We start from the raw sequence: 27545 nt of genomic DNA on the forward strand, positions 1-27545 counted from the left end.
CCTATAGGGAGGAGATCTGGCCGTGTGGTGCCAGGACAACCTCTCCCTAAATGTGATCAAGACAAAGGAGATGATTGTGGACAATAGGAAAAGGAGGACTGAGCATGCCCCCATTCTCATCTACAGAGCTGCAGTGGAGCATGTTGAGAACTTCAAGTTCCTTGGTGTCCACGTCACCAACAAACTCGCATGGTCATGAAGAAGGTCGACAATTTTTCCCCCTCCAGGAGACTGAACAGATTTGGCATGGGTCCTCAGATCCTCAAAGTTCTACAGCTCCACCATCAAGATCATCCTGACCATTTGCATCACCGCCTGGTATGTCAACTGCTCAGTATTTGATGGTAAGGTGCTACAGAGGGTAGTGCTTACGGCCCAGTACATCCCAGGAGCCAAGCTTCTTGACATCCAGTCATAGACTGTTCTCTCTGCTACCAGACGGCAAGTGGTACCGGAGCAGCAAGTCTCGGATCAAAAGGCTCCTTAACAGCTTCTACCCCCAAGCCATAAGATCGCTGAACAACTAAGCTAATCAAATGGTCACCCGGACTATTTACATTTGTTTATATTTGTTTTTACACTGCTGCTACTCGTTGTTTATTATCTATGCATAGTCACGTTACAAATTACCTTGACTAACCTGTACCCCCACACATTGACTCGGTACCGGTACCCCCTGTATATAGTCTCGTTATTATGCAAATGTGTGCTACTTTTTGATTGATTGGATTTTTTAAACTTTCGTTTATTTTAACTATTTCTTGAACTGCATTGTGGGTTAAGGGCTTTTAAGTAAGCAGTTCACAGTAAGGTCTACTACACCTGTTGTATTTGGGCATGTGACAAATACAATTTGAATTGATTAGATTTTTAACCACTTATTTTTGTCACTAAACAGTCTCTATATAGTCTTCCATAATTGTGTTCGACTGGTACCAGGGGACCTTCAGACGAGTCAAACTAACCGATATGTATGTGTCCATGAGAGTCTCAACTTTACACAAAGGGGTCTCATTCGTGGCATTCGGCTGCACCAACTTCAGACTATTTCCAATTACGCTTACTAGGGTCATAGAGCAAAACGCAGAACACCATCGTGTTCGTGATAGTTGGCCAAACCTTTCGGACGGTTATAGACGATTTCGTGAGAAGACTGATTTTTGTGATGTCTCATGGTCTGACAAAAACCGCTCTAGCTCTGTCACTTTTCACCGCATTTTCTAGCTTAAACAGAGATTTTTATGGGGATTTTTGTTTTATATACTAATTAGATTTCCGCAGGGGCGCGGACATCGACCTTGGGGGTTAATTGTCCTCCTCTGTGTCTCTCTTCATTTTCTTTCTCTCCCCCACCCTCCCCGCTCTCCGTTTCCCTCACTAGTAGGAGTCAGTAAATCTTAGTCACTGTGGCTCCCGTGCGTCTCGCTCTCTGAGTGTGTGGAGAGCAGCAGGCGTGTGCTTGGCTGAGGACCACTCCAGAGGGACTGTTTACACAAAATTGCCTGAAATGGCTTTTCCATACGGCCACAGCTCTCTGATCACAGCTGAGATCAAATCCACTTGATGGGCCTGGGGCCTGAGAGGGGGTTGGGAGGGGTTGAGGTCTTCACAGGGTCCTGGGGGGCTGCCTGGGACAGAGGAGAGTGACGGCACCTCACAGTGAAGGCCTCGCATACTGGACACACACACAATGTAGCTTTGATGATTGAGTTATGGGGCTGGATGAAGGTGAGAAAGGCGCTGTCCTAGTATGATCGGATGAACCCAAGGTCTTTCATCTGGTTTTTACTGCAATTACATAACCTTCGTTAATTTATTCAAGCTTTTGTGGGGGCGATTGAAATGTATAACTTAACAACAATGAATCATAAAGATGTATGTTATAGGATACTTTTGTGTAACAAATATGGTATACCTTCTGTTTCTCAAAAGCTCAGGCTGAAAGTGTCACTTTTGCTGGCAGCTAGCTGGGTAAAGCAAACCATTGCAAGAGACTGCTTCTCTGGATGCTCTATCCACACCCTCTCAGAGCAGTGAGCACGAGTGAAAGCTGTAGCTCACAGATTTGACATTTACATAGCCAAAAGATACTGCAGGAAGTATACGAGAGTATGGGAGCCAGATCTTTAATGCAGGGTTGACTGGCTCAGCTCTGAGTCCGTCAACTCTCATCTCTGATTTTCTATTATAGCTACTGTCGCGTGGCCAGGCGCTGTATTTTCGTGGGGCAAGCCTGGAAATAGGGGGAAGGGGAGTGGTGGTGGTTCTCTCCGTTACAGGGGTAGCTGTGCTACTCCCAGGGTATTGTGTGAATGTTGTATAGTACAGAATCCACTCATTATCCTGACCTGCACTCACAGAGAATATTCTCTGTCCTAGGAAACGGAAGCAAAACAAGCATAGCTCTGTATAAACCGGATTTATTGTTGTCTCTTAATGTGATCTGTGCAAATATTGATTGAGTGTGAGTCATTAGGCCAGTGGATTGGAGGAGGATGCTTCTCTGCTGACAGTAGAAAGCTCTTTAGCTTTATGGGTTTGTTTGTAAAAACAGCAGAAAGCAAGGGAGTCGCCACGCCAGTCCTCCACTGGGTGTTCCTGGGATCTGTCTGTAGGTTTGAATGGAGAGAGGGCTGTTTTCTGTTTTTCTTATTAGGGCCCCTTGCCAGCCTCTTCCCCAGGCAGGCAGGTGGTGTTCCCATACACACAACAGGCCAGCCCCAGTGATAGAGACTAGGGATAGCTAGCTAGCTGTCTGCTGCCTCCTTTGTTTATTTGTGGCGCTGGTTAGAGACTGCAGGGTCAACTCCCAGAAGAACGAGAGAGAGGGGCGATGTCTCCTTACTATTTATACATTCCCCTAATACAGTGGGGAGAACAAGTATTTGATACACTGCCGATTTTTGCAGGTTTTCCTACTTACAAAGCAGAGCAGAGCCGGAATTCTCACTATTTGGTAGGTGATCATGCAATAAAATGCTAATTAATAACTTTAAAATCATACAATGTGATTTTCTGGCTTTTTGGTTTAGATTCCGTCTCTCACAGTTGAAGTGTACCTATGATAAAAATTACAGAACTCTACATGCTTTGTAAGTGGGAAACACTGGCGATTTGGCAGGTTATCAAATACTTGTTCTCCCCACTGTATATGCAGAGGTGTGTAAGGCAGGCTCCTCTCACCCTAGCTATAGGCACACACACACACATATTGGCACAGTGGATTGCTGTGTGTCTCCTCCTTCCCTCCCAGGGTTCAGTGATGTACAGGGAGATTAGCTGGCTCATTTTTCCCTCTTAAGAGCTAGGGAAAGAAAACAAACTCCCGTCATCTGGTGCTGTGTTTTGGGGACTTGCCTCACACAGCTAATTGTAGTAGGTACCTTTCCATTATGATGTTTGAATCTCCCTCCCACCCTCTAATTGAAATGATCTGGCCTTTCCCTATAGCTTGAGGGTCTGTGGAAACTGATACCTGTGTTTCAGAACCCAACTGGGAGAAGGTTTTTCTTCTGCAGTGTTCTATTCACAATTTGCTACATATGACAATCAACACTCCCGTGTGGTGTGTTTTGTGGGTGTGTCCCGTGCTAACAACCATTTGGTGAAGAGCATATGCCCTTCCATTGTTTATGGGCCCATTTGGTTAACGAGGACCCTGATTGTATTCTCCCGGCTCTCCAGGGGATAGATGCTCAGTACCTGCCTGGCATCTCACTGCCCTAATGTGGATTCCTGTGTCAAGTGGCTAGTTAGTGGTGGGTTTCCATGCCATGGCTGAAGTACAGAGTTGAGCTGTCCTGTTGCGCTGTCAGGCAGCCTCTACCGCCCCCATCAGGCCAGACATGGACAGAACAGGTCTGTGACACAGACAGTCCTGGAGGAGCGGTGACAGGTGACGCTTTGTGAAGGAAGTATAGTTAAGTTTTAGGCGTCTACTTAAGGCTCTTTTCTTTGTAATGCCTTAAAATCACAGACACAAAAATGTCATTCATACTCTTGCTGTGATTAATGTAAACCAGCCTTAAAGGTTCTGCTTGCCGGTTGTCAATCACAAATGAGTGTATTTCTATAAGTGTTAATGTCAAGTGTCATACAATGCTTGTGTTAACACCCTGAAAGTGTCCCTCCTTAACTAAGTGTTACTGATGCCCCTTATGGCTCTCTGAGAGAGACTCTCTGTCAGTGGAGTTGACCTGCAAGTGATGATAAGATAAGTGATAAAGGATAAGGAGTCGATGACCAAGCGTGTGTGTGTGTGATGTCACAGACCAATTCTCCAGTGTACAACAGGGTTTTGGGCCGTGCCATATCATCCAAATGGTTCAGGATATAATCTCACACTCCCATGTCCTGAAGGAAACTCCATCTCAGGGAGATGAGACTGGCCTCTGGCCCCTGATGATGAAAGGCTGCTGTTGACATATTTAGTTTACCTGTAAGAGTGCTCTATGTTCGTCTCCACTGCAGGGTTTTTTGTTCCTGGGTGGCTGGGTGTGTTTTAGCTAGCATACCTTCTAGTAAATTCTGCAGAGAGGAAGTATATTGCTAGTAAGGTTTTGGGATATGCAGGTCACTGTACCCTGTAACATAGAGACACACACACACCCACACACAGCGGTGCTCTTGTTTTTAGGGCAGTGTGTGTGTGTGTGTGTGTGTGTGTGTAAGTGGAGCTGTGAGTGTAACTGGAGCTGGCTAAGGAATGCAGGGGTGTTTCTGGAGGAGCAGTTGGGGTGGGGAGGGTGATTAGGGGGTTGACAGCTGAGTGCTGACCCGTCTATAATGACAAATCATCCGGCAGGTGTGTGGCTCTGCACCCCCACCCCCTCATTCCCAGGCCAGGATTTCCAACCCCTGCTGGATCGAAGCGCTAAAGGAAGACTTCCGGACATGAGGCCTGCTGTCCAAGAGGCTCATGACTGGCCTTTCAGAAGTATGAAACAGGTCTTTGTGGAGAGCTCCAGCCACGACCTCCCAAACACTGACCTTAATAACCCTTTACTGTCACCACACACCTCAGCCCTGATATCTTACACAAAACCCTCCACCACCTTCAACCAGAAGGCTGTAGTCTTGGATAGTTGAAAGTTAATTGAGTTTTGACATTGCTAAATATTTTTTCTCTCTCACTGTGTACAGAGTAGAATTGTCCCAGTTTTGTCCCATAGTGCGGTAGTGATGGGAGTTAAGATGCTCCGTCTCTACCATGGCCAAGAGTGATGGGAAGTAACACTTCTCTTTGATATTTTGTGCTGCAAAAACTACTGCATTCCCAGGATCAGAGAGTGTGGTCTGGGAGCAGACAGGTGCTGAGCTGCAGCCTGGTCTGGGGTCAGTGACCAGACCGTTGTGAAAGTAAAGTGCAGTAGCAGGAGGAGGGAGACGGAGACGTACTGTAACAACAGCTGGCTACCACTACTAGACGCCATGCTTCAGTGATTCATGGTTTTCTGACAGGGGCCTCTTATACATTCGCAGTGGAGTTAATTTATACTGATACGCTGTTGTATATGAGCACAACCCACTCAGACCTACATACAGGGATGTTTTCATAGAGGAATACAACCAAGCAACCTGCCATAATCCCACAGTGTCAATCAGCAATGTTTTAATAAGGCTGGTCCAAATGAATTAATACATTGTCTCTTGTGTATGTGGTTTGTGAGAGCACCACCAACTGTTGGCCATCTATAGGCAAGTGTGGTTGTGGCAGCATTATATCTGGGTCTCTTTTCTTTACATCATGGCTGGGTTTCCCCACAGCTAACACATGGAGTCTAGACGAGGGCCTCGATCCAGCCACTCTGCCAGTCCCTCACATAAGGTAGCTGCTCCAAAGCAGGCCGTTTTCACTCAGCCTCAGTCCTGCAGCTATTTCACTGAAGTCTAACACCCTCCCTGCCTTCCACACACACACTCGCACAACAGAAAGAGAAGCCACACATTTTCAGATGATAACCACGCGGAACCTTCCGGAACATTTCGGCACTTATCTTTTCACTTTGAATTAGAGATGTGCCTCTGTGTAGTTTACCAGGCAACAGGAGCAGGGAATACTTTTGAGGTTCCAACCGGAAATCCAAGACGATTATTAGCGTTAGCAGGAGACATTTCCCAGGTATTCACCATTCCATGCCAGAGGAAAAATGCTGTTCGCTCCAACAGTTTGGAGGCATTTGGCTCTCGGAAAGGGTTGGATGGTAGCATGAACACTGAAAACCGAATTCTAGAGTAATATTGTTATTACTCCCTTGTGGTAATACACTGATCCAAGGTGTTCATGTTTTTAGGTTTAACAGTAGGATCATTAGTTTTCCATTTCTAGGCCGTGTAGGACCATGTATTCTGAAGAAAAATATAAACGCAACATGCAATAATTTGATTTGCTTTTACTGAGTTACAGTTCATATGAGGAAATCAGTCAATTGGAATACATTAATTAGGCCCTAATCTATGGATTTCACATGACTGGGAATAAAGATATGCATCTGGTGACAGATAATGAAAAAAAAAAATGGCCTCAGGCTCTCTTCACAGTATTTTTGTGCATTCAAATTGCCATCGATAAAAGGCAATTGGATTTGTTGACCGTAGCTTATACCTGCCCATTCCATAACCCCACCGCCACCATGAGGCACAAAGTTGACATCAGCAAACCGCTCGCCCACACGACGCCTTACACATGATTTGTGGTTGTGAAGCGGGTTGGACATCCTACCAAATTCTCTAGAATGACAAGATATGAACATTCAATTATCTGGAAACGGTGTGACAGAACTCCACATTTTAGAATGGCTTTTTATTGTCCCCAGCACAAGGTGCACCTGTAATGATCATGCAATTTAATCAGCTTCTTGATATGCCACACCTGTCAGGTGGGAGGATTTTCTTGGTAAAGGAGAAATGCTCACTAACAGGGATGTAAACATATTTGTGCCCCAAATATGAGAGACATGAGCTTTTTGTGCACATGGAGCATTTTTTAGGTCTTTTATTTCAGGTCATGAAACATGGGACCAATACTTCATATTTTTGTTCGGTGTTGTATAACAAAGAGCTGGACGTGCTATAGGATCCATACGTTATCATGGGTTTTAGTATGGACTAAAGATCCAACTAAAATCACGCTGACAAATGTCATTCTGTCATCTCTATCGCCTGCATTAGTCTGTTCCCGCACCCCTAAGCGACCAGTCCAAAGTGACCCATATTTACCCAATAACAGGAGGCTTTGAAAAGGCCCAGATCGAGTTGCAGCTAATGCTCCAGTGGGGCCCGGAGAGTGAAAGATGTTACCGGCCGAAACGGCTTGGGTTTCAGGGGCCTGTGAACAAAAGGCAGCCAGTCCTCTGGGAGAAAGAGAATGAGTGGTGGGGGAGAGGTGTAAGCCTAACTTTGTCTCAGAAGGTGAAGTACAGACACAGTATAGTGAAATAGTAGCAGCAAAGCTGGTTCAGTGCACCATGTATACTGTTAAGTGTCTCATTCATTCAGTATATGTCTATTGCTGTGTACCAATTACTAAACTTCATTGTCTGTTTGCAAATGTTTTATGAAGCACCCATGTAAAATATTTGTCTGTGTGTGTGTATAAAGTAGAGCTTTGAGAGGAGATGCACTTACAGGAGGAGAGTTAATGGAGCTGAACTGAACTAACGTGTGGCGTTAGGGGGGAGCAGAAGGCAGACTGACTGGTTTAGTTTAACGGCTTTAGACTAGTGGACTCGTTGGTGATGATACTCGAAGGTGATTTCACTCTACATCCTCCCACTCTCTCTCTCCTCCCACCATTATTCTCCCTCCCTCCCTCTTTCGCTCTCCCTCCTTAGGGGCAGGCTGGTATAAAGTTACACAGAGCTCTCAGCTTTCTTGGAAGGAATGACCACACGAGTAGCTTGGGGATTAGATTAGCAGGAAGAGCAGACTTAGCCGGGCTGGAAATAGACCACTTTTTCACTGTTAAAAGGGCCCAGTACAATATAATCAATAGTCAGCACTCATCTGCTGTGGGAGAGGAGCAGGAAGCCATCGGAGAAGGCATCAAGTGCTCTGTGAAGGACAGGCTACAGGAGCTAAGGCTAAATGAAGTTATTATTAATCACTGGGATGCCTGTTTTGGACTTGTGTGTTGTTTCTCTAGTGGGTGAAGAGTGGTCTTTATGTACAAAACCCGATCCGTCCTTCTCTTCTTACGTCTGGAACTTAACCACTGATGGCTAGAATTCATTTTCTGTTCATGTCAATGCATAACACATTAGTAAATGCCATATTGACCATAATGACCATGCATACGTTATGCTCAGCAGTTGGTTTTTAGATATTAGTATTGTTTTTCATGTACTGTGTATCATGTCAAATGTTAAGTACACATGTAAACTGCCAAAAAGAAATGCTCCATAAACACATACTCCAACACACACCACCTCCCTCCCACTCCTACAGTCTCTCTCTGAGCCTCCCCATGTGTTGGGTTACTCTGTAAAGCAGACCGAACTGGAGCAGAAATCAGAGGGCTGTTTGTGTGCTCACTTCCTATTTCACTTTCCCTGGCTCTCAGGGACAGGAGGCACAAAGCTTAACTCGTGTGGGGGCTTTAGCCCTCTGTATTTGGGCTGTGAGTGTGGTAGAGGGGTGAGTGTGTGCTGTCTGTTGCTTTGTGTCTCAGTGGCTTGAGGACTATGTTAGCTTAGTAGTCAGAGACTGTAGAATCCAGTGAGGGAGGCCCAGTCGTGTGGGGGTGGGAGGTCGCTCCCTTGGTGCCCACTGAGCTGACTGACAGCCTAGGACTGAGTGTGTGAGGAGGAGGGGAGGTAGAGTCAGGAAGAGCACCCCTGTCACCACAGAGACCAGGGTACAAGGTACAGTAGACAGCGCCGCTTTTTTTTCCATCTACAGCTCAGAGTGAAAATGAACAGTGACTCGCCATCCTCTGGTGGGCTAGGGCAACATCTGTATGCACTTAAAAATAAAAGACACCTATAATACTATAATGGGGGCAGGGTGGAGGGGCGCCGAGGCACAAGGTGTTTGTGAGTGTGCACTGTGTGGGGTTGACGGGCGGTTTACTCCTGCCTTCATATGGTGCGGAGGGAATTCTGTAGGGCTAGAAAAACCTTGGGTGCGGGCCAAGTGTCTGAGGAAAAATCAACCAATGCTCAAGAAATGCTTCACATCAACTGCATCAATGCCTTTGTATCCAAGCTTTGGATGTGTTGACTGGGTGATTTGTTTTTAAAGGCCTCACCACCTCTAAAGACAGACTGTGAAGATTTTATCTTCACATCACATATACATCAGTTAGTAGAAGTGATGCTAATATAGGGATGATGAAGGAGAGGGGATAGTAGACTAATATTCCATGCCTTCGGAAAGTATTCAGACCCCTTGACCTTTTCAACATTTTGTTACGTTACAAGCTTATTCTAAAATGTATTAAATTGTTTTTCCCCCCTTATCAATCTACATACAATACCCCATAACCACAAAGCAAAAACTGTTTTTTTTAGACATTTTTGCAAATCTATTAATATTAAAAATCATCACATTTATAAGTATTCAGACCCTTTACATAGTACTTTGTTGACGCATATTTGGCAGCGATTACAGCCTCGAGTCTTCTTGGGTATGACGCTACAAGCTTGGCACCCATGGATTTGGGGAGTTTCTCCCATTATCTGTAGATCCTTTCAAGCTCTGTCAGGTTGGATGGGGAGTGTCGCTGCACAGCTATTTTCAGGTCTCTCCAGAGATGTTCGATCAGGTTCAAGTCCAGGCTCTGGCTGGGCCACTCAAGGACATTCAGACTTGTCCCGAAGCCAATCCTGCATTCTCTTGGCTGTGTGCTTAGGGTCATTGTCCTGTTGGAAGGTGAACCTTCACCCTAGTCTGATGTCCTGAGTACTCTGGAAGCAGGTTTTCATCAAGGATATCTCTACTTTTCTCCGTTCATCTTTCCCCCAATCCTGACAAGTCTCCCAGTCCCTGCCGCTGAAAAACATCCCAACAGCATGATGCTGCCACCACCATGCTTCACCGTAGGGATGGTGCCAGGTTTCCTCCAGACGTGACGCTTGGCATTCAGGCCAAAGAGTTTAATCTTGGTTTCATCAGATCTGAGAATCTTGTTTCTCATGGTCAGTCTTTAGGTGCCTTTTGGCAACCTCCAAGCGGGCTGTCATGTGCCTTTTACTGAGGAGTGTCTTCCATCTGGCCACTCTACTGTAAAAGCTTGATTGGTAGAGTGCTGCAGAGATGCTTGTCCTTCTGGAAGGTTCTCCAATCTCCACAGAGGAACTCTGGAGCTCTATCAGAGTGACCATTGGGTTCTTGGTAAACGCCCTGACCAAGGCCCTCCTCCCCGATTGCTCAGTTTGGCATGGCAGCCGGCAAGTGTATGGTGGTTCCAAACTTCTTCCATTTAAGAATGATGGAGGCCATTGTACCCTTCCCCAGCTCTGGCCTCGACACAATCCTGTCTCGGAGCTCTACTCTATTCCTTCGACCTGATTACTTGGTTTTTGCTCTGACATGCACTGTCAACTGTGGTACCTTATATAGACAGGTGTGTGCCTTTCCAAATCATGTCCAATCAGTTGAATTTACTACAGGTGGACTCCAAGTTGTAGAAACATCTCAAGGATGATCAATGGAAACAGGATGCACCTGAGCTCAATTTCGAGTCTCATAGCAAAGGGTCTGAATACTTATGTAAATAAGCTAGATGTTTTTTAAAATTTTAATACATTTGTAAAAATGTCTAAACCTGTTTTCCCTTTGTCATTATGAGTTATTGTGTGTAAAATAATGAGGGAAAAAATGCATTTAATAAATGTTGGAATCGGACTGTAACGTAACAAAATGTGGAAGAATTCAAGGGGTCTGAATACTTTTCAAATGCACTGTAGGTGCTGACACTGCTTTGTTACAAAATTATATTTTTTACTGGTATGGTTCTTCTCTCTTTCTGTTGGTAGGTATTTGAACCACGTGCGTACTGCCCAGCCCCAAGACATGGCTGGAGGATACAACTCAGGACTGGCGTGTCATCGAGCCATCCAGGATGCCTTCAGTGGGCTCTTCCATCCACTGGGCTGACCCCTCAAAAACAGAGAGGAGCTCAGAAATATGAGGCTGTCAATATAAACTCTTGTCTAAGGACTCAAATCACCACCCTGCTCTACATTGGGGAGGGAGCCATAGACCGCTATGGATGGTGGTCTAAAGTCAGACCAGGATGTATATGTTGCTATTTTTGTATTATCTTATTTTCATTTTTATTCAAATAAATATTTTAAAAAACAAGCCAGTTGTGGTCTGAACCATGTCGTTTGTTGGATAATAAAGCTTTTGAAACAATGCCTTATTGTTTGACCAGGATAATGGACCAGTCAAGACGTTACCATGATTTAGATCATGACCGCCTCATTGACACTTTAAAATTAAAATGTGAACACCATTTACAGATCAAAAACTAAATGTATCATTTTAATGTCTCAGAATGACTTCCTTGGTCAAATATATTCAATCTTTCGTCTCCCCAGACTTCTGTCACTTTGGCGCTGGTTCTTCTATGGTTTCTGAGGAGAGGAGAAAGAGTATTTGCATTTTCAGTTTTTCAGAGAGTGAATGAATCATGCATGTGTGAGTACTGTGTGAATGAAAGCTCACCTGTGTGTATTCTTACTGCTGAAGAGCACCTCTTTGGGGATAGTGAAGGTCACAGACATCTCCTTATTGGGGGCCACATTCCTCACCAGATGCACAGAGCACCGCCCCTCTAGGGAAAACCCCTGAGGCCCTTTCCACCATGTTTCTCTGAGGGTCGTACTCCTTAGAGAACACATAGCAGTGCACTTGCGGCAGTTTCACATCACATGTACACTGGCTGTCCCCTTCAGCAGGGCAGGCAGACAGAGGTTGGCAACAGGAAGATAGCACGCGTGTTTCCGAGTAAGTTCTGCAAAATAGAAAAGGGTCCGAGTTGTTTTATCATGCCTACAGTCATATCTTAGTGATGTCACTGCCTATGTCATTACCTTCTTCTCATGAGACCAAACCCATGCACTCATAGCTAAACAAAAGTTTTAGTGTTATCTAACAGCTTCGCAGTAAATGTCCACGTTGATTTAAAGTGGAATGTCTGACTAGTCTCTTACAGTCCCCTGCAGAGTTCTGTCTTCACAGTCACACATTTCTCAGACAGTTTCTTTATAAGAGGCAGAGATGATAAAAGACTGGAACAATATTAAACCTTTATAATAAATATATATATATATATTGTTAATCTGTAGTCTAGGACCCTGTAAATGTAAGGAGGGAGGGGTCTTATAACCCCTCCCCTTCTATTAATACAACATCAAATCAAATGTATTTATATAACCCTTCTTACATCAGCTGAAATATCAAAGTGCTGTACAGAAACCCAGCCTAAAACCCCAAACAGCAAGCAATGCAGGTGTAGAAGCACGGTGGCTAGAAAAAACTCCCTAAAAAGGCCAAAACCTAGGAAGAAACCAGTCTATGAGGGGTGGCCAGTCCTCTTCTGGCTATGCCGGGTGGAGATAACATAAGCATAATCAATTATAATACATCAAACATTTGGTACAGCCCTGATCATGACCCCTATGTGAACCCCTGACAGTTCCAATACACACAGGAGAAATCAAACTCATATGTCACACTGTTCTCACGCACCTATAGCAGAGGGAGAGTGAAGATAAGGAATGAATGCAATGCGCATGCCTCTGATTTCATGACAAACTATGTTTAATCAAAATCACAATTTCATTGGACTTACTTTGGCCACCATATTTTCCTCTCCAACCATCACCATCTTCAAGAAGCGGTAGGTGGAGTCAATGGTGTTGGTCTTATTGACCACACAGGTCACCCAAGGGTTCTTATCCATTATGACTTGGCCTGGAAATTGATTTGCAACAGCAGACAGCATCATGCCAGTAAAAGAAAATGAATCAGCACTATCGTTTTCCTCACACACACTTAATGTATTTCATCGGTAGCTAATTGACCACTCAGGAAACACAATCTTGGGAGGGTGGTCAGGGATTGAAGAAAGCATCACTTGTAAAATACACAATGTCCTGTCAACAGCATCTCTGATACCCATGCCTGTGTCTGTCTTCTGACAGATAGTACTACTTATATTGTGATGCAGAACAGTACAGTATGTTTGTGGCACTCTCACCTATGAGGTTTCTGTAGGGAAGCTGGTGCTCCCGCAGGTTCATATGTGCAATGTGACCCACTCGACTAAACCCTGAGTGAAATCCTGTCCCTCTGGAAGCAGAGTGCACAGAACCTCCTCACTCTTCAGGTCATCATAGGTCAGCCGTAGCTTGTTGCAGCTGTAGCTCTTGAGGTACTCCAAATGACCGCAACACCTCGGCCTCTGCGTCGCTGAATGAGTTGGGTGAGGAGACACTGGCAGGGTCCAGCAGCAAGAGCCTGTCGTTATCGCTGCCTTCGACCGTCAAAGACGCTTTAACATGCCTGGGCGCTGGAGGGCTATTTCTTTCGGGCTCTTTACCAATTTATTCAGGACTTATTTTGTCACACACAGGGCTGGGACAACAACTGTCTGGGCAAAGGCTTCTTTATACAAACAAGTCGGACCTCTGGAGGAGCTGTGTATAGGCTGGGCAGGCATCTGATTCTGGAACTCACAGGACAAGTTGATGCACGGGACCGCAGAACACTGGGTCCGGTATCGATAGCGGGATTGCAAGCTGTTTTACATTTGTAGCAGTGAGAATATTCTAGGAATAATCCTGCAATGACAAATCGTAGAAGAGGTCTCTTTGAAATATTACCTGTCCTAAGCATCTACATTAGGAAAATGAAAAACAGACAATATACGTAAAATAAAAAGCGGATAATTGACACACAACACTGAACGATTACTGTTTGATATTGCATGGAAAGATTACTTTATTCAGTCAAAAATGTAAACATTGAAACGCATTCATCACCTCAACATCGGCTCTGCATAACGCGCACATGTTTATGTCATCATTAGTGGACTTGTTTGCAGCCATATGATTCGTCAGATGGAACTGTCGATCTCTGATTTGATAAAAATGTTGTGCGACCTATAAAGGCGACGAATACATGCGGAAGCGTTTTCATGTCATGTGACCACCTCAAATCAACTGAGAAGTTGCAAACACAGCTAGAACGTTTCTAATAGTGGAGCATATTTTGTTGGTTAAAGGAAGCGTTTGCCGTGAACAGCCACCACAAACTGCACAGATGAGGTATCTATTGTATTGGTTGTTGAAAGTAACATTATACTAACGCCTTGCCCAAGAGGGTAAGTCACCTGGAGACATGAGTATCAATGGGGAAGGCACCACCGTCCACTCTGACCATTGGGCCGCTGCGGATGACATGGGCTGCGAGACCAACCCTCTCCTGGGAAATGTAAGTAAGCACTCCGCTCTAGCCGGGAATTAAGAGGCATACGTTAAATAACCTTGTGCTCACTCAGACAATGGCAGTCTGCGTTTCAGTAACGTTACTTTTTGCAACCGGTTTACAATCCCAATCTAGCCTACTACAACTGGTCTCTAGTAGGGAGTCTATATTATGTTAGAAAGTGAAACGGTTAAATAGAAGGCAGGACCCTGCTAGTAAACATGAATCAATGCTCAATCTGTACAATTATATCTCACATGACACTTTAGTTCACTTGCATTGTCTCCCTCAGCACTTTGGAAATCATGCACATTCTCTCCTCAGGCTGTTTGGCATTGCAAAGTCCACATTTCACAATGATTTGGCCCCAGGGAAGTACTGAACACATCCCATTAGAATGATTTGTTAAAAGTTATTCTTCTTGAGCCAGCAGATAGTGACTGGTAGGCTACATATTTCTTTGGCATTTTTTGTCTGTTAAATTTGGCATTTTCACACATCCCACTGTAAAGTGAACCTTAGAGGTCATGACAAAGAAAATAATGACCCCTAATAAGTTCAAGCATTGCAACACTAGTCTTTAAAATGATTGATTGGACTGGTTACTCATTATGGTGATTGATTGCTGTGAAACAAATGAACATACACGGGAATTGGAGCACCTCAGACATGTTACTACGGCTTCTCTGCTAGTCCCTATATCGCCTCATGTTTAGCCCTCTAGTCACTTTTTAATAATGTGTTCATATTTTGCCTTACTCATCTCATATGTATATGATGTATTCTGTATTCTACTGCATCTTAGTATATGCCGCTCTGACATTGCTTGTCCAAATATTTATATTTTCTTAATCCCATTCCTTTACTTAGATTTGTGTGTGTTGTATGTTGTGAAATTGTCAGATATTACTTTACTGTCGGAGCTAGAAACTCAAGCATTTCGCTACACCCGCAATAACATCTGCTAAACACGTGACCAGTAACATTTGATTTGATGTAATTATAGTGCACTTCCTGTCCACCACTGCTGTAACCTTGGCTATATCAGCTCCAAAAACGTGTATGTTAATCCAGACTCATACTCCTGTTTGCTGTGACACTGACACCAGGGTTGTGGCTGGATCTCTCCAGGGTATTCCCTAATAGAGAGAGGCCCTGCCGAGCCAGGCATCACCCTTAATATACACAGCTCAGGCAGCTCAAATCCACTCATCCCTCATTCCATTCCCACATCCTACATTTCATTATAGGGCAGTGATCCTCATCACCATTACACCAGTGTATCTCAGAAGGGTTTCCCCTAAGTAGTAGTCAGTCCGTGTGTCCCTTTCTTGATTATGTTTTGCATCAGAAATTGTGCTTTCAAGTAAAAGTAAGCTATTGTGTAGTGAGTTGTATATTGATTTGTGATTGACTGAGCTCTCCTTATGCCCCCCCCCCCTCTCTCTCGCTCTTCCGTTACCTCTCCAGAGAGCAGAGGAGCCAAGGGCTAAAGGGGCCTCCTTTACCTCCTCGGTCTTCAACCTGATGAATGCCATCATGGGCAGTGGCATCCTGGGCCTGGCCTACGCTATGGCCAACACAGGCATAGTGGGCTTTTGGTGAGTAGGACATATCCAGGCATATTTTTAAGAAGAAATTGCGCTGCCTCTTAAATCCTTTGTGTGCTCAGCTTTCCCGTACAAGCTCTACAACTGTATCTCTATGTATGTCACTGTGATGTGAATGTGGCTCCATGTCTGCAGTATCCTCTTGCTGCTAGTGTCCAGCCTGGCAGCTTACTCTATACACCTCCTACTGAAGCTGTGTGATCAAACCGGTGAGCTGGCCTTCAGATCTCATGTCAAACATCTGTATGATATAGCATGATTAGGCTGACAATGTAATAATGACAATCTAGATCATTCCATCTTATCTCTTAGACAAGCTAAAATAAACCCACATGATCAGTCAGGTGATGGCACACCTCTAATTCAGACATCTTGAGTATGTTACTACCAGTATTGTCTCCTGAGAGTTGGTTTAGATGAGATGTCAATGGGAATTAGAATTATAGTAGACTTCCATATAGTTCCTGTTTAAGATTAGGTGTGAACTGTAGAGAATGTACACTGTTTGTTTATGGTGGATTGATGTGTTTCTGTCACCCATAGGTATCACCTCATATGAAGACCTAGGAGGCAGAGCCTTGCAGAAGCCAGGCAAAGTGAGTCCGAATAACAAGTCATAAGTCACCAATAAATATTATTCACTGTTTCCATCAAGAAGGAAGTAAGACATGAAGCTTGACTTGTACGCCTAGTATAGTACTACACAGTTGTGGAATGTTATGAACCCTGATATTTCACTTTTGTACCTGCGTAGGAAATAATCTATCATTCAAGTAACGCCCTTTTAAATTATTTGTAGGTTCTTGTTGGAGTCAGTATTCTCATCCAAAACATTGGAGGTAAGGTCAGCTTTGTTTCTTTGCTCTTAAGTTCCTCAATTCTGCATCCTGCAGTTGTAACATTTGAAATTAGGTAGCACCATTGAGAAGTAACATCTTACGGTGAGGCAGACCTGGTTTAGCCTCAATGATGTCACAGTATCATGTGTCACTGGCGGGAGTGAGGAGGTTGTAAACCTGGACATGTTTCCTGTAACTGTATGAGGCTCTGGGTTCAATCCCCGGCATCTCCACTCCTTTTAGGGCTCCTGAGTGGCGCAGCGGTTTAAGGCACGGCATCTCTACCTGGCCAAGGCTTTCGACTCTGTCAATCACAACATTCTTATTGGCAGACTCTGCAGCCTTGGTTTCTCAAATGATTGCCTCGCCTGGTTTACCAACTACTTCACTGATAGAGTTCAGTGTGTCAAATCGGAGGGCCTGTTGTCTGGACCTCTTACAGTCTCTATGGGTGTGCCACAGGGTTCAATTCTTGGGCCGATTCTCTTTTCTGTATACATCAATGATGTTGCTCTTGCTGCTGGTGATTCTCTGATCCACCTCTACGCAGATGACACCATTCTGTATACTTCTGGCCTCTCCTTGGACACTGTGTTACCGAACCTCCAGACGAGCTTCAATGCCATACAACTCTCCTTCCGTGGCCTCCAACTGCTCTTAAACGCAAGTAAAACTAAATGCATGCTTTTCAATCGATCGCTGCCCGCACCTGCTCGCCCGTCTAGCATCACTACTCAGGACGGCTCTGACTTAGAATACGTGGACAACTACAAATACCTGGGTGTCTGGTTAGACTGTTAACTTTCCTTCCAGACTCTCATTAAGCATCTCCAATCCAAAATTAAATCTAGAATCGGCTTCCTATTTCGCAACAAAGCATCCTTCACTCATGCTGCCAAACATACCCTCGTAAAACTGACCATCCTACCGATCCTCGACTTCGGTGATGTCATCTATAAAATAGCCTCCAACACTCTACTCAACAAACTGGATGCAGTCTATCACAGTGCCATCCGTTTTGTCACCAAAGCCCTATACACTACCCACCATTGCGACCTGTACGCTCTCGTTGGTTGGCCCGCGCTTCATACTCGTCGCCAAACCCACTGGCTACAGGTTATCTACAAGTCTCTGCTAGGTAAAGCCCCGCCTTATCTCAGCTCACTGGTCACCATAGCAGCACCCACTCGTAGCACACGCTCCAGCAGGTATATCTCACTGGTCACCCCCAAAGCCAATTCCTCCTTTGGTCGTCTTTCCTTCCAGTTCTCTGCTGCCCATGACTGGAACGAATTGCAAAAATCTCTAAAGCTGGTGACTCACATCTCCCTCACTAGCTTTAAGCACCAGCTGTCAGGCTAAGTACAGGTGCAGTGATCTGTAAACTGCTCTATCTGTAAACAGCCCATCTATCTACCTACCTCATCCCTATACTGGTATTTATTTTGTTCCTTTGCACCCCAGTATCTCTACCTGCACATTCATCTTCTGCCGATCTACCATTCCAGTGTTTAATTGCTATATTGTAATTACTTCGCCACCATGGCCTATTTAGTTCCTTAATTTACCTCATTTGCACTAAGTGTATATAGACGTTTTGTTTTCTTTTGTTCTACTGTATTATTGACTGTATGTTTTGTTTATTCTATGTGTAACTCTGTGTTGTTGTGTGTCGAATTGCTACGCTTTATCTTGGCCAGGTCGCAGTTGCAAATGAGAACTTGTTCTCAACTAGCCTACCTGGTGAAATAAAATAAATAAATAAAATCTCGGTACAAGAGGCATCAATGACAGTCATTGTAAATAAGAATTTGTTCTTAACTGACTTGCCTAGTTCAGTAAATGTCAAGTGAAATAATAGTAAATAAACTGTTCATTTGACTCGTGTTTACTGCAGTCTTACTGGGCCTCCTGCTGGAAACCAAAGGGCCCTGCACCACAACCCTTCCTGGTGTGGCCATTGGCCCGAGTCCTTGATAACCTTTAACCTCAAGGCACTGTCTCCTCTGGCCCCTTCCATATGGGTCTGAAACGCACTAATTGATCTCAGATGGTGACCCTCATAGTCCCACCCCTCAGTGATGAGACTTAATGGGAGCCCACACTTATACCCCCACCCCCTCCCTTCCTCAGCACTACTTCTCACACAGATGGGAGCCTAGGTGCTCTCTCTTGCCCAGTCATTAGCAGCAGGGCTGAGTGGATTATTATTGCAGTGCCCTTTAAAATGTTTGTGGTTGTCCCAGCATGGGGCAGTCCTTGAGAGAGGGCCTATGCACTGCCATGCCCCCCTGTGTCCGTCCTTTTGGAAGGGGTGCAATTAGCTCACTCTGGGTAAACACTTATCTACCCTACCAAAAGCTGATGGGCCTATCGACCTTAATTACTACATGGCCTACGGCAGTGGCTCCCAACTAGGGGTACTTGGCCTATCCACGGGGGTACTTGAGAAGACTCATGAGATCATAGGCCTACTGGTAAAATGCACATGAGGGGGTACTTCAGGGGTACCCCAGGCAGAGTAAAATTCAGTTGGTGGTACAGTAACTGAAAGGGTTGGGAACCACTGCCCTAGGACTCTCTCAGACCCCCGCCCACTAGCTTAATGAAATGAAAGTGCTTCTGTCTTGTGCTAAATACACCTTCCCACTGTGTCCACAGGGTACATACTGTACATACACCAATACATTACACCAACTCTCATTTTTTTGTTGAGAAAGACCATAATTCAACAGCTTTTGATTGAAAGAATATCATTTTTATGCTCATGGCCTTATGTTTAGAGATGAAAGTATATTCCCCACTACCAATGTGTCTGGCTTGTGGAAGACGTCTACTTACCGTAAATGACTGCATGACTCTAAACAATTCCATCATGTTCCCCATGTCTGTATGGACATGCAAATCCATTTTTATGCCTGATCATAAGGAAGGTCGGGGTTCTGTGGTCCATACGTCAGACTAAACTCCAGACTAGGTGTTATGTACTGTATTTACCATAGTGTCTGTGAGCTGAACTGAGCGTGTGAGCAAGGAATATCCCACACTGTAGCCATACCACTGGGCTATTATGTCTGAGGAAGGGAGATTCCTGGCACCCCCATAGTAAAGCATGCCAACACTGTAACTGCACTTCATCAAGGCCAGGGCAGAGACAAGTTGGCATCTGATGCTGGGGTTACCTCAAATCCTATGAGAAAATACACTGTTAAAGGCACAGTGTTCATTTCATCTGTGCGAGTCCAAGATAGGCGCCTAATGATTATCTGTACGTGTGGCTGTCTGTGTGGGCAGTAGTGTTGGAAACGTTTTCTAATGAGTGGATTAGTAGGGATAAGGGTACAGGTTAGTTTAGTTTAAAGGAGACAGGAAGTCCAGCCCCAGGGCAGTCTGGTCCAGGCAGCTGGCCCTGGCCCTCCCTCGTTCCCCAATCTAATACCCATAACGCTGCCTCCCTTAACCATAGCAACTGACTAACACTCTCTCACTTACCCTGACCTAAGCACTTCTCACCTCACGTCATTTGCTCCCTCTGTCCCGCTCTCTCATATTAGGGGTGGGCAGTCTGACCCACAGGAAGTGACCTAAAGCCTGGCCTATGATTGGCTGTCAGAAGAGTTTGGGTGAGAGGGAGGGGGCGGCTCATGAGACTCATACAATATCCTGTTTCCTAGGAAGCAGGAGGGAGGAGGAGAAATACCTGGATTAGTGTCAGGGATCATTATTGTTAGTATTCCTTCCCTCTCCATTCTTGCTGCCCTGACGGGGCTTCTGCAGTGGAAACATCTGCATAGTATCTGCAATTTGGGCTTAGCTGGGTGATCCCCGGAGTCTGCTGCCCCACCTCTGTCAGCTTGGAGAGATGTGGACTAATATTCTTAACCTTTGTCTGAGCTGTGTTTGGTTGGAACAGCATATTTGACTATTTGCTCGTGTGTGAACAATGTGGTTTTAACTATAATGAGCGTCTCTGATATTCCTCCCCAGCCATGTCGTCATACATGTTCATCTTGAAAACAGAGCTTCCTGCAGCCATTGCCAGCTTCCTGAGCCCAGAGACCTCTGGGTATGCATACACTTCCTGCATTTTCAATTCAAATGAGCTTTTATTCAAACAAACAAGAAACTAGTTACCAAGACATTCCTCCTGTGGTTTTATCTGCCTTATCACTAACAGTTATTTCTGTCCATATGGTGCATTAATCACATGACTGACACAGGTAAAATGCCATTTAGAGCAGATTTGGATCAAGTAACTGACATAAGACATTCTAACCACAAGGCAGCTAAACCTGGAATGAACTACTCATACCTAGCCAGGCATCAGATTCAGCTAAGATCACATGAAGAATGTGGAGGAAATATGTCACCAAACCACAAAACACTGTCTAGCAGGGCTTGGAGGAAAGCCTCAGTGGTGTTGTGTAACGTGGAGCAGCAGTGAAGGAACTGTACCTCTGACTGACTGACTGAGTGAGAACCATTCCTCAGACTCCATCAGTGTCCTGTCCTTCATTTAGGCCTGGCTGCCTGGAAGACGTACCCCTTCCCCTCCCTACCTCCTGAGAACAGCCCACAGAGAAGTCCAAGGCCTAGAATTGAACTTATATCACTTTATTATCAGCCACACTGAGCTGAGCGATAGCTGTGGCTGGTCTCGGCCCAATCCGTCAACATCTGACTCTTCCCCTCGCAGCTGCTTTGTATTAGAGGCACTGCCTCGCCCCAAATCTCTTGCATATGTTCCCTGGAATCAGAGCGATACAACGGGATATCAGTTTTGCCATTTTAATTACGGCCGTGCTGAGGGAAACAACTGTGCTGTTGATGAGTGGCTTTGGGATGTTAACACGCTCATATTGAAGCCCATTAAATGATAAATACTCAAGTTGATTTATATTAAATAGCATACCCCAAGTTGATTTATATTAAAAAGCATTTCCATTTATCTTGGTATCCCAGAGTGAAAGGCAGTCAGTTGTAGTCTATTTTGGAGCTTTCGAGTTGTGTCTGTAGTGAATTATGTACTGCCTACAGTAAGTCAATGAGCCCTTGTTTAAAGGCCACTGATGAAGCCAAGCACGGTCATGGACAGCTGGGATGGGTTTCTGCTGCATTGACCAGATTTATGCTAATCTCCAACACTTGGTGGAGATGGACTCATTGGCAGAGCTAGTCAAAACTCAGTCCCATCCTGCAGCTTGTTATAGCACATTTCACGGGCATTTCAACAATCTTTTTTTCCCCCTCTCTATTGAGTAATCTAACCAGGGTTGATCCACATCCTCCACATAGCCAGTGGTGATATGGGCTTCCCTTTGGTAGAAGCAGAGGAAAGGTTCTGAACTGAACAGTAGTGTAACCTGATTGTCCTAGGAAGGGTTTAGGTTTGAGCTGAGACAGGCGTTTGGGTCAGAGTGGTTGTTTACATAGCATCCTGTTAAAGAATGTCCACCCTGTGCAGACAGAGAAGACTGGGCCACTATGGTAACCCAGGAGCTGTGAAACTGCCAAACGAGTCACTTGGTGTTGTGGTCAGAGCAGGTGCTGCTGATACTGGGAGCCCCATAAACAGCCCTGGAACCAGTCCCCCATGACCCCACACTGCGTCTCTTCCCTCCCAGCAGCCAGAGCCACCGCTCACTCCCATCCCGATCGACCCCAGCGGAGCCAGCATGCCTTCCACATGTCACCCTTTCACCCCCCTCGCTCTCCCACCACCCGCTTTCTGAATAAATTGCCAAGGCTATCCCTCAGCAAAGGAAAATATTATTCGCCCTCAGAAAAAAAACTGATTGAAATCATGCCCCATCTGACAGAACGTTTGCATGTGAATTACATAATTGTTATGGTTTGTGAGAGTTAAAGCCTTTAATGTATACCACATGATGAGACTGTCTCGCTATATTTGAGCATGAAATGGAGACAATTTTTTTGTTCAGGGTTCCAGGGGAGAGGGAGATTCCCCATTAGTGTCTTCATCATAAGACTGGTGGGGTGGGGGGGTTCTGAAGATATCAACTATCAATATTCTCTTTCCCCCTCTCCCGTCATCCTCTCTGACTATCTCTCTGTAGGGGGGCCTGGTATGAAGATGGCAAAACGTTGCTGATTCTGATGACGGTGTGTGTGGTTCTACCTCTGGCTCTGCTGCCCAAGATTGGTGAGTGTCCTGGTTTGGTCTCGTCATCTGGCATTCTTGCCCCTGAATCTTTGATGGCTGTGTATCACCATTCCTCTCCTTCCAACCTCTAGGTTTCTTGGGCTACACCAGTAGCCTTGCATTCCTCTTCATTCTCTTCTTTACAGTTGTGGTGAGTTCAGTTCAAATCTTATGCTTGTAAAATACTTGTTTCTTTTCCTCCATAATCCATCTGACCTGTCGCCTCTTTCCCAGGTTGTGGTCAAGAAATGGGCCATCCCTTGCCCCCTCCCAAGCAATGTGACCCTGAGCATCAACCAGGTAACAACCACAATGCAAACTGCCCTGGCCACACACTCCAGATACTGTTGGTCACATTGACCTGAAGGCTGTGAGCTTTACTGCAGGCCTGGTTCAGGGCCATAGGATTAGGCCATAGGACACAATCCTGGAGATTGAATTTCTGAATGGGAGGCTTTGGTGGCTGACTGAGCTAGTTATGTATGACGAAGACCAGGGAACACTGCACTGTGATTGGTGCCAGTCCTGGAGCGGAGGAAGTACCTATGACCTCGCCAGTGCAAGGAAGTGACCGTTGACCTTGTTGGGTATAAGCGCTGCACTATTGCTTCCTTGTACACAGTCACGGCTTTGGGTCCATTTTTAAATGGCTGCTATTTACCATTCTCCACAGCCATGACTGGAATTTAATCTACCGCAACAACGCTCACATGTTTAGCCACGTTTTACAACTGGTCTCATTTAAAAAAAGTTTTAAAAGAATGGAGTAGCTTTATCCTTGCTCCATTTTCTCTGTTCATAACATTTTTCCAGGTATCCAATTCCTCGGAATGTACGCCCAAACTATTCGTCATCTCCAGTAAGGTATGTATGCATTGGTTGAAAAGTTGTCTTCATCAACCATGGATATGTAGTCCATAAAACACACAGAAGCTATATAATAATTGGTAAGCTGCAATAAGTAGTGCAGTATAATGACAGTTGCAGAAGCAGTCCTATGGCTCTTTTAGCGCTTCAGTAAATGGCACTGTCTGTCTCTAGTTCTTAGTTGGTCGCTGGTGACATTTCCCAGTCATTAAGAGTGTAGGATTGTGTAGTGTATGGAATAACACGTGTGACATTACCACACTTCAGTTTAGCTGGTAATGTCTACTATTATTGCTTCAACTACTCGGTCCGCACACACACACACACACACTGCCGCTCCCCCTCCCCGGGTTACCGTATAAACCGCTTCCCCTCCCCGGGTTACCGTATAAACCGCTCCCCCTCCCCGGGTTACCGTATAAACCGCTTCCCCTCCCCGGGTTACCGTATAAACCTCTCCCCCTCCCCGGGTTACCGTATAAACCGCTCCCCCTCCCCGGGTTACCGTATAAACCGCTCCCCCCCCGGGTTACCGTATAAACCGCTCCCCTCCCCGGGTTACCGTATAAACCGCTCCCCCTCCCGGGTTACCGTATAAACCGCTCCCCCTCCCGGGTTACCGTATAAACCGCTCCCCCTCCCCGGGTTACCGTATAAACCGCTCCCCCCCCGGGTTACCGTATAAACCGCTCCCCTCCCCGGGTCACCGTATAAACCGCTCCCCCTCCCGGGTCACCGTATAAACCCCTCCCCTCCCCGGGTCACCGTATAAACCGCTCCCCCCCCGGGTTACCGTATAAACCGCTCCCCCTCCCCGGGTTACCGTACAAACCGCTCCCCCTCCCCGGGTTACCGTACAAACCGCTCCCCCTCCCGGGTTACCGTACAAACCGCTCCCGCTCCCGGGTTACCGTACAAACCGCTCCCGCTCCCGGGTTACCGTACAAACCGCTCCCCCTCCCGGGTTACCGTACAAACCGCTCCCCCTCCCCGGGTTACCGTACAAACCGCTCCCCCTCCCCGGGTTACCGTACAAACCGCTCCCCCTCCCCGGGTTACCGTACAAACCGCTCCCCCTCCCCGGGTTACCGTATAAACTGCTAAGGCCTAAATGACTGCAGTGTGGTGAATGATTGGTGTGTGTTTCAGAGTGCTTACACCATCCCCACCCTGGCTTTCTCCTTCCTCTGCCACACTGCCGTGTTGCCCATCTACAGTGAGATGGACCGGTCAGTACCCTGCCTGACACATCCCATACACATCATACTGTATATACCTGTGTTTTCGATGTCCTTACGACAACCCTCTGCCTGCATGGGGTCGCTCTCTGTCTTGTTGTTAATCGAGCATAATAACCTCAGCCGCCGTTTATCCTCATCCTTCCTCACTAAATGTATATATTTCTGGTCATTTTTATTTATGAATGTATGTAGATGAATTTACTTCTACCAGATGCATTTTAGGAAGTTTTTGCTCTTGAATACCATTGTGCCATGTTTCTGTCTTATTAAAGAGCATTCCGAAAAACTACAAGGCTGAGTGGGCAGTCATTTCCTGTTTACATTCACAGCATATTTCCATGGAAATTATCATGGCCTTTGCAGTTATCATGTATGTATTGTGGGGCCTTTTTAAATGTATGTATACTGAAATAATTAATCACTTTCCTGATGTGTGTTTAGGCCCAGTAAGAAGAGGATGCAGAATGTGACCAATGTTAGCATCTCTCTGAGCTTCCTGCTCTACCTGATCTCTGCTTTGTTTGGCTACCTCACCTTCTACAGTAAGCGGACAGTGACACCTCACAGAGAGAGCGCTGGTTGAAACTATTCAATCCATGGTGTCTCCCCCTCCTTCCAAAATGTTGGACCAGTCCTTCACTCAAATCAAATGTTATTGGTTGCATACACACATTTAGCAGATGTTATTGCGGGTGTTGCACAATGCTTGTGTTCCTAGCAGTAATATCTAACAATACACCCATCTAAAAAGTTATGGAATTAAGAAATATTAGGACAAGCTCTGCTATATCTCTGACAGGCCATGTAGACTCAGAGCTCTTGATAAGCTACGACACGTACCTGCCGCGTGATGTCTTGGTGATGGCTGTGCGTCTGGCCATCCTGCTGGCTGTGCTGCTTACTGTACCCCTCATCCATTTCCCTGTAAGTACTGTACCCCTTTTAGACTACTGCTCTGCGTCTGCTTGTTTGCTTACACTCTCATACTTCCATATGAGTAGTTGGGACATTCTATCTGCTAAATGACCAAGAATGTACATGTCTGTCCCATAGAAAGTTATGACTTGCCTCCAATCACAGTACCATATTTGAATGAGTCCAGTTGTATGACTGCTCTAAACCTGTGCTGTCTGCCCTAAAGGCCCGGAAGGCAATGTCAGTGCTGTTTTGTGGAGATAGGCCTCTCTCCTGGGTGTATCATATCTTCTCCACTCTCCTGATCCTGACTGTGGTGATGCTGCTGGCCATCCTTGTCCCTGACATCAGGAATGTGTTCGGGGTTGTGGGTAGGTGTTTAGTCATTAACTAATGGGGTTTTCTTTGAGGGGAGAGGGGATTATTATTGTACCATTTGCATTCATACGTTAGGTCCTTATCAGATAAATGGGTTTCAAATGGTTGGTTAATGTTCTCTTGTTTAGAGTGACGGTCTTTTAATCTATAGTTAGATTTGGGTGTTAAGTATATTGTGTGTGTACTGTATGTTCTGAGATGTTTTACCGCCTGTGCCTCTGCATCCTCCAGGCTCGACCACGTCGACCTGCCTGTTGTTTGTGTTCCCGGGGATCTTCTACCTCCGGCTCAGCAACCAGCCGCTCAAGTCTCTGGAGTCTGTGGGGGTAAGTGCATACTTACCCAATTCATCCTCATACTGGAGTTGTTTAGCCTCAACTCATAGAAAATAGGAATTTGTAATGGCTGGAAACTCAAGAAAACATCACTATTGAATTTATATAGCCATCTACGCATAGTTATTCTACAATAACATCTGGTAATGATTATGACTACCTGTGATTGTTTGTATATAATACTGTATTTAATACTAAAGTGATGTCACCCCCCAGGCTGTATGTCTGCTGATCTTCGGCCTGTTTGTGGGACTGCTCAGTCTGTGTGTCATCGTGGTCACCTGGGCACAGAACCCCTGAACAGGACCGCAGAACTAGACCACCCACCGCTCTGCTCCATAGAGCCTAAAGGGAGAATTATGCCAAAGAAATACTATTAGGCAGCACAACAGAACTCCATGACCACAAAAGACTGTATGACCACAACACAGGTCAGTGGCATGACCACAAGATCACTGCATCACTTCACCCAGACTCTGAAAGCATTTGACTGCCCACCAACCCCATACAATCAGTGCTGCTCTTGTATTTGTATGTTTGACTGTACCTTTTAGCTATGGTGCTTCCAAAGCTTCAGAGTTGCCTTTTTTACTTCTGGACAATGTGTACACTTGACAATACATCTTGAATGTGGGATGACGTATTAGTGTCTGTGAAGTTCTTCTATTCATACTGTTATTTTTAAACTGCTTTTAAACTCCCTCATTATTGACAAGATTAAGAAATTGTTCATAATGCTTTAGCGAGCCAAGCTCTTTTAT

The 27545-nt window shown here is 45.4% G+C and overlaps 2 protein-coding genes and 1 pseudogene across 4 annotated transcripts in view; 2 read left to right on the forward strand and 1 right to left on the reverse strand.

Moving 5' to 3' along the window:
* The window catches only part of mnat1 (MNAT1 component of CDK activating kinase), a 53804-nt gene extending 42500 nt beyond the window's left edge, over positions 1-11304 (forward strand). For both annotated transcript variants that reach the window (XM_029675518.2, XM_029675519.2), the window contains exon 9: positions 10977-11304. In XM_029675518.2, the coding sequence (XP_029531378.1) occupies positions 10977-11097 (121 nt within the window). In that variant the 3' untranslated portion in view covers positions 11098-11304. The remainder of the gene's footprint in view (positions 1-10976) is intronic.
* Positions 11305-11458: 154 nt separating this feature from the next.
* Positions 11459-14008, reverse strand: LOC115138570 (tRNA (guanine(37)-N1)-methyltransferase-like; annotated as a pseudogene).
* Positions 14009-14130: 122 nt separating this feature from the next.
* slc38a6 (solute carrier family 38 member 6) lies at positions 14131-27425 on the forward strand. Of its 2 annotated transcripts, XM_065025729.1 has the most exons (17): positions 14131-14442; positions 15907-16037; positions 16182-16255; positions 16590-16642; positions 16846-16885; positions 17436-17552; positions 20873-20951; positions 22963-23048; positions 23141-23199; positions 23283-23348; positions 23862-23912; positions 25065-25144; positions 25598-25698; positions 25956-26080; positions 26298-26442; positions 26681-26775; positions 27001-27425. In XM_065025729.1, the coding sequence occupies exons 1-17, from the start codon at positions 14350-14352 to the stop codon at positions 27082-27084; spliced, it is 1479 nt and encodes a 492-aa protein (XP_064881801.1). In that variant the 5' UTR covers positions 14131-14349; the 3' UTR covers positions 27085-27425. The 2 variants fall into 2 exon arrangements, with proteins under 2 accessions (XP_064881801.1, XP_029531380.1); XM_029675520.2 differs by lacking the exon at positions 17436-17552 and having other exon boundaries at positions 14132-14442.
* Positions 27426-27545: the final 120 nt, after the last annotated feature.

This window comes from Oncorhynchus nerka, linkage group LG12, assembly GCF_034236695.1.
Source record: "Oncorhynchus nerka isolate Pitt River linkage group LG12, Oner_Uvic_2.0, whole genome shotgun sequence".
Classification (NCBI taxonomy): domain Eukaryota; kingdom Metazoa; phylum Chordata; class Actinopteri; order Salmoniformes; family Salmonidae; genus Oncorhynchus; species Oncorhynchus nerka.

Excerpts from the sequence above, each read along its gene's own strand:
- slc38a6 (XM_065025729.1), top strand. The coding sequence starts at position 14,350 with ATGAGTATCAATGGGGAAGGCACCACCGTCCACTCTGACCATTGGGCC. Across the intron at positions 23,049-23,140 it reads GGCTCTGCTGCCCAAGATTG|GTTTCTTGGGCTACACCAGT; the intron begins GTGAGTGTCCTG and ends TCCAACCTCTAG. Across the intron at positions 26,776-27,000 it reads AGTCTCTGGAGTCTGTGGGG|GCTGTATGTCTGCTGATCTT; the intron begins GTAAGTGCATAC and ends GTCACCCCCCAG.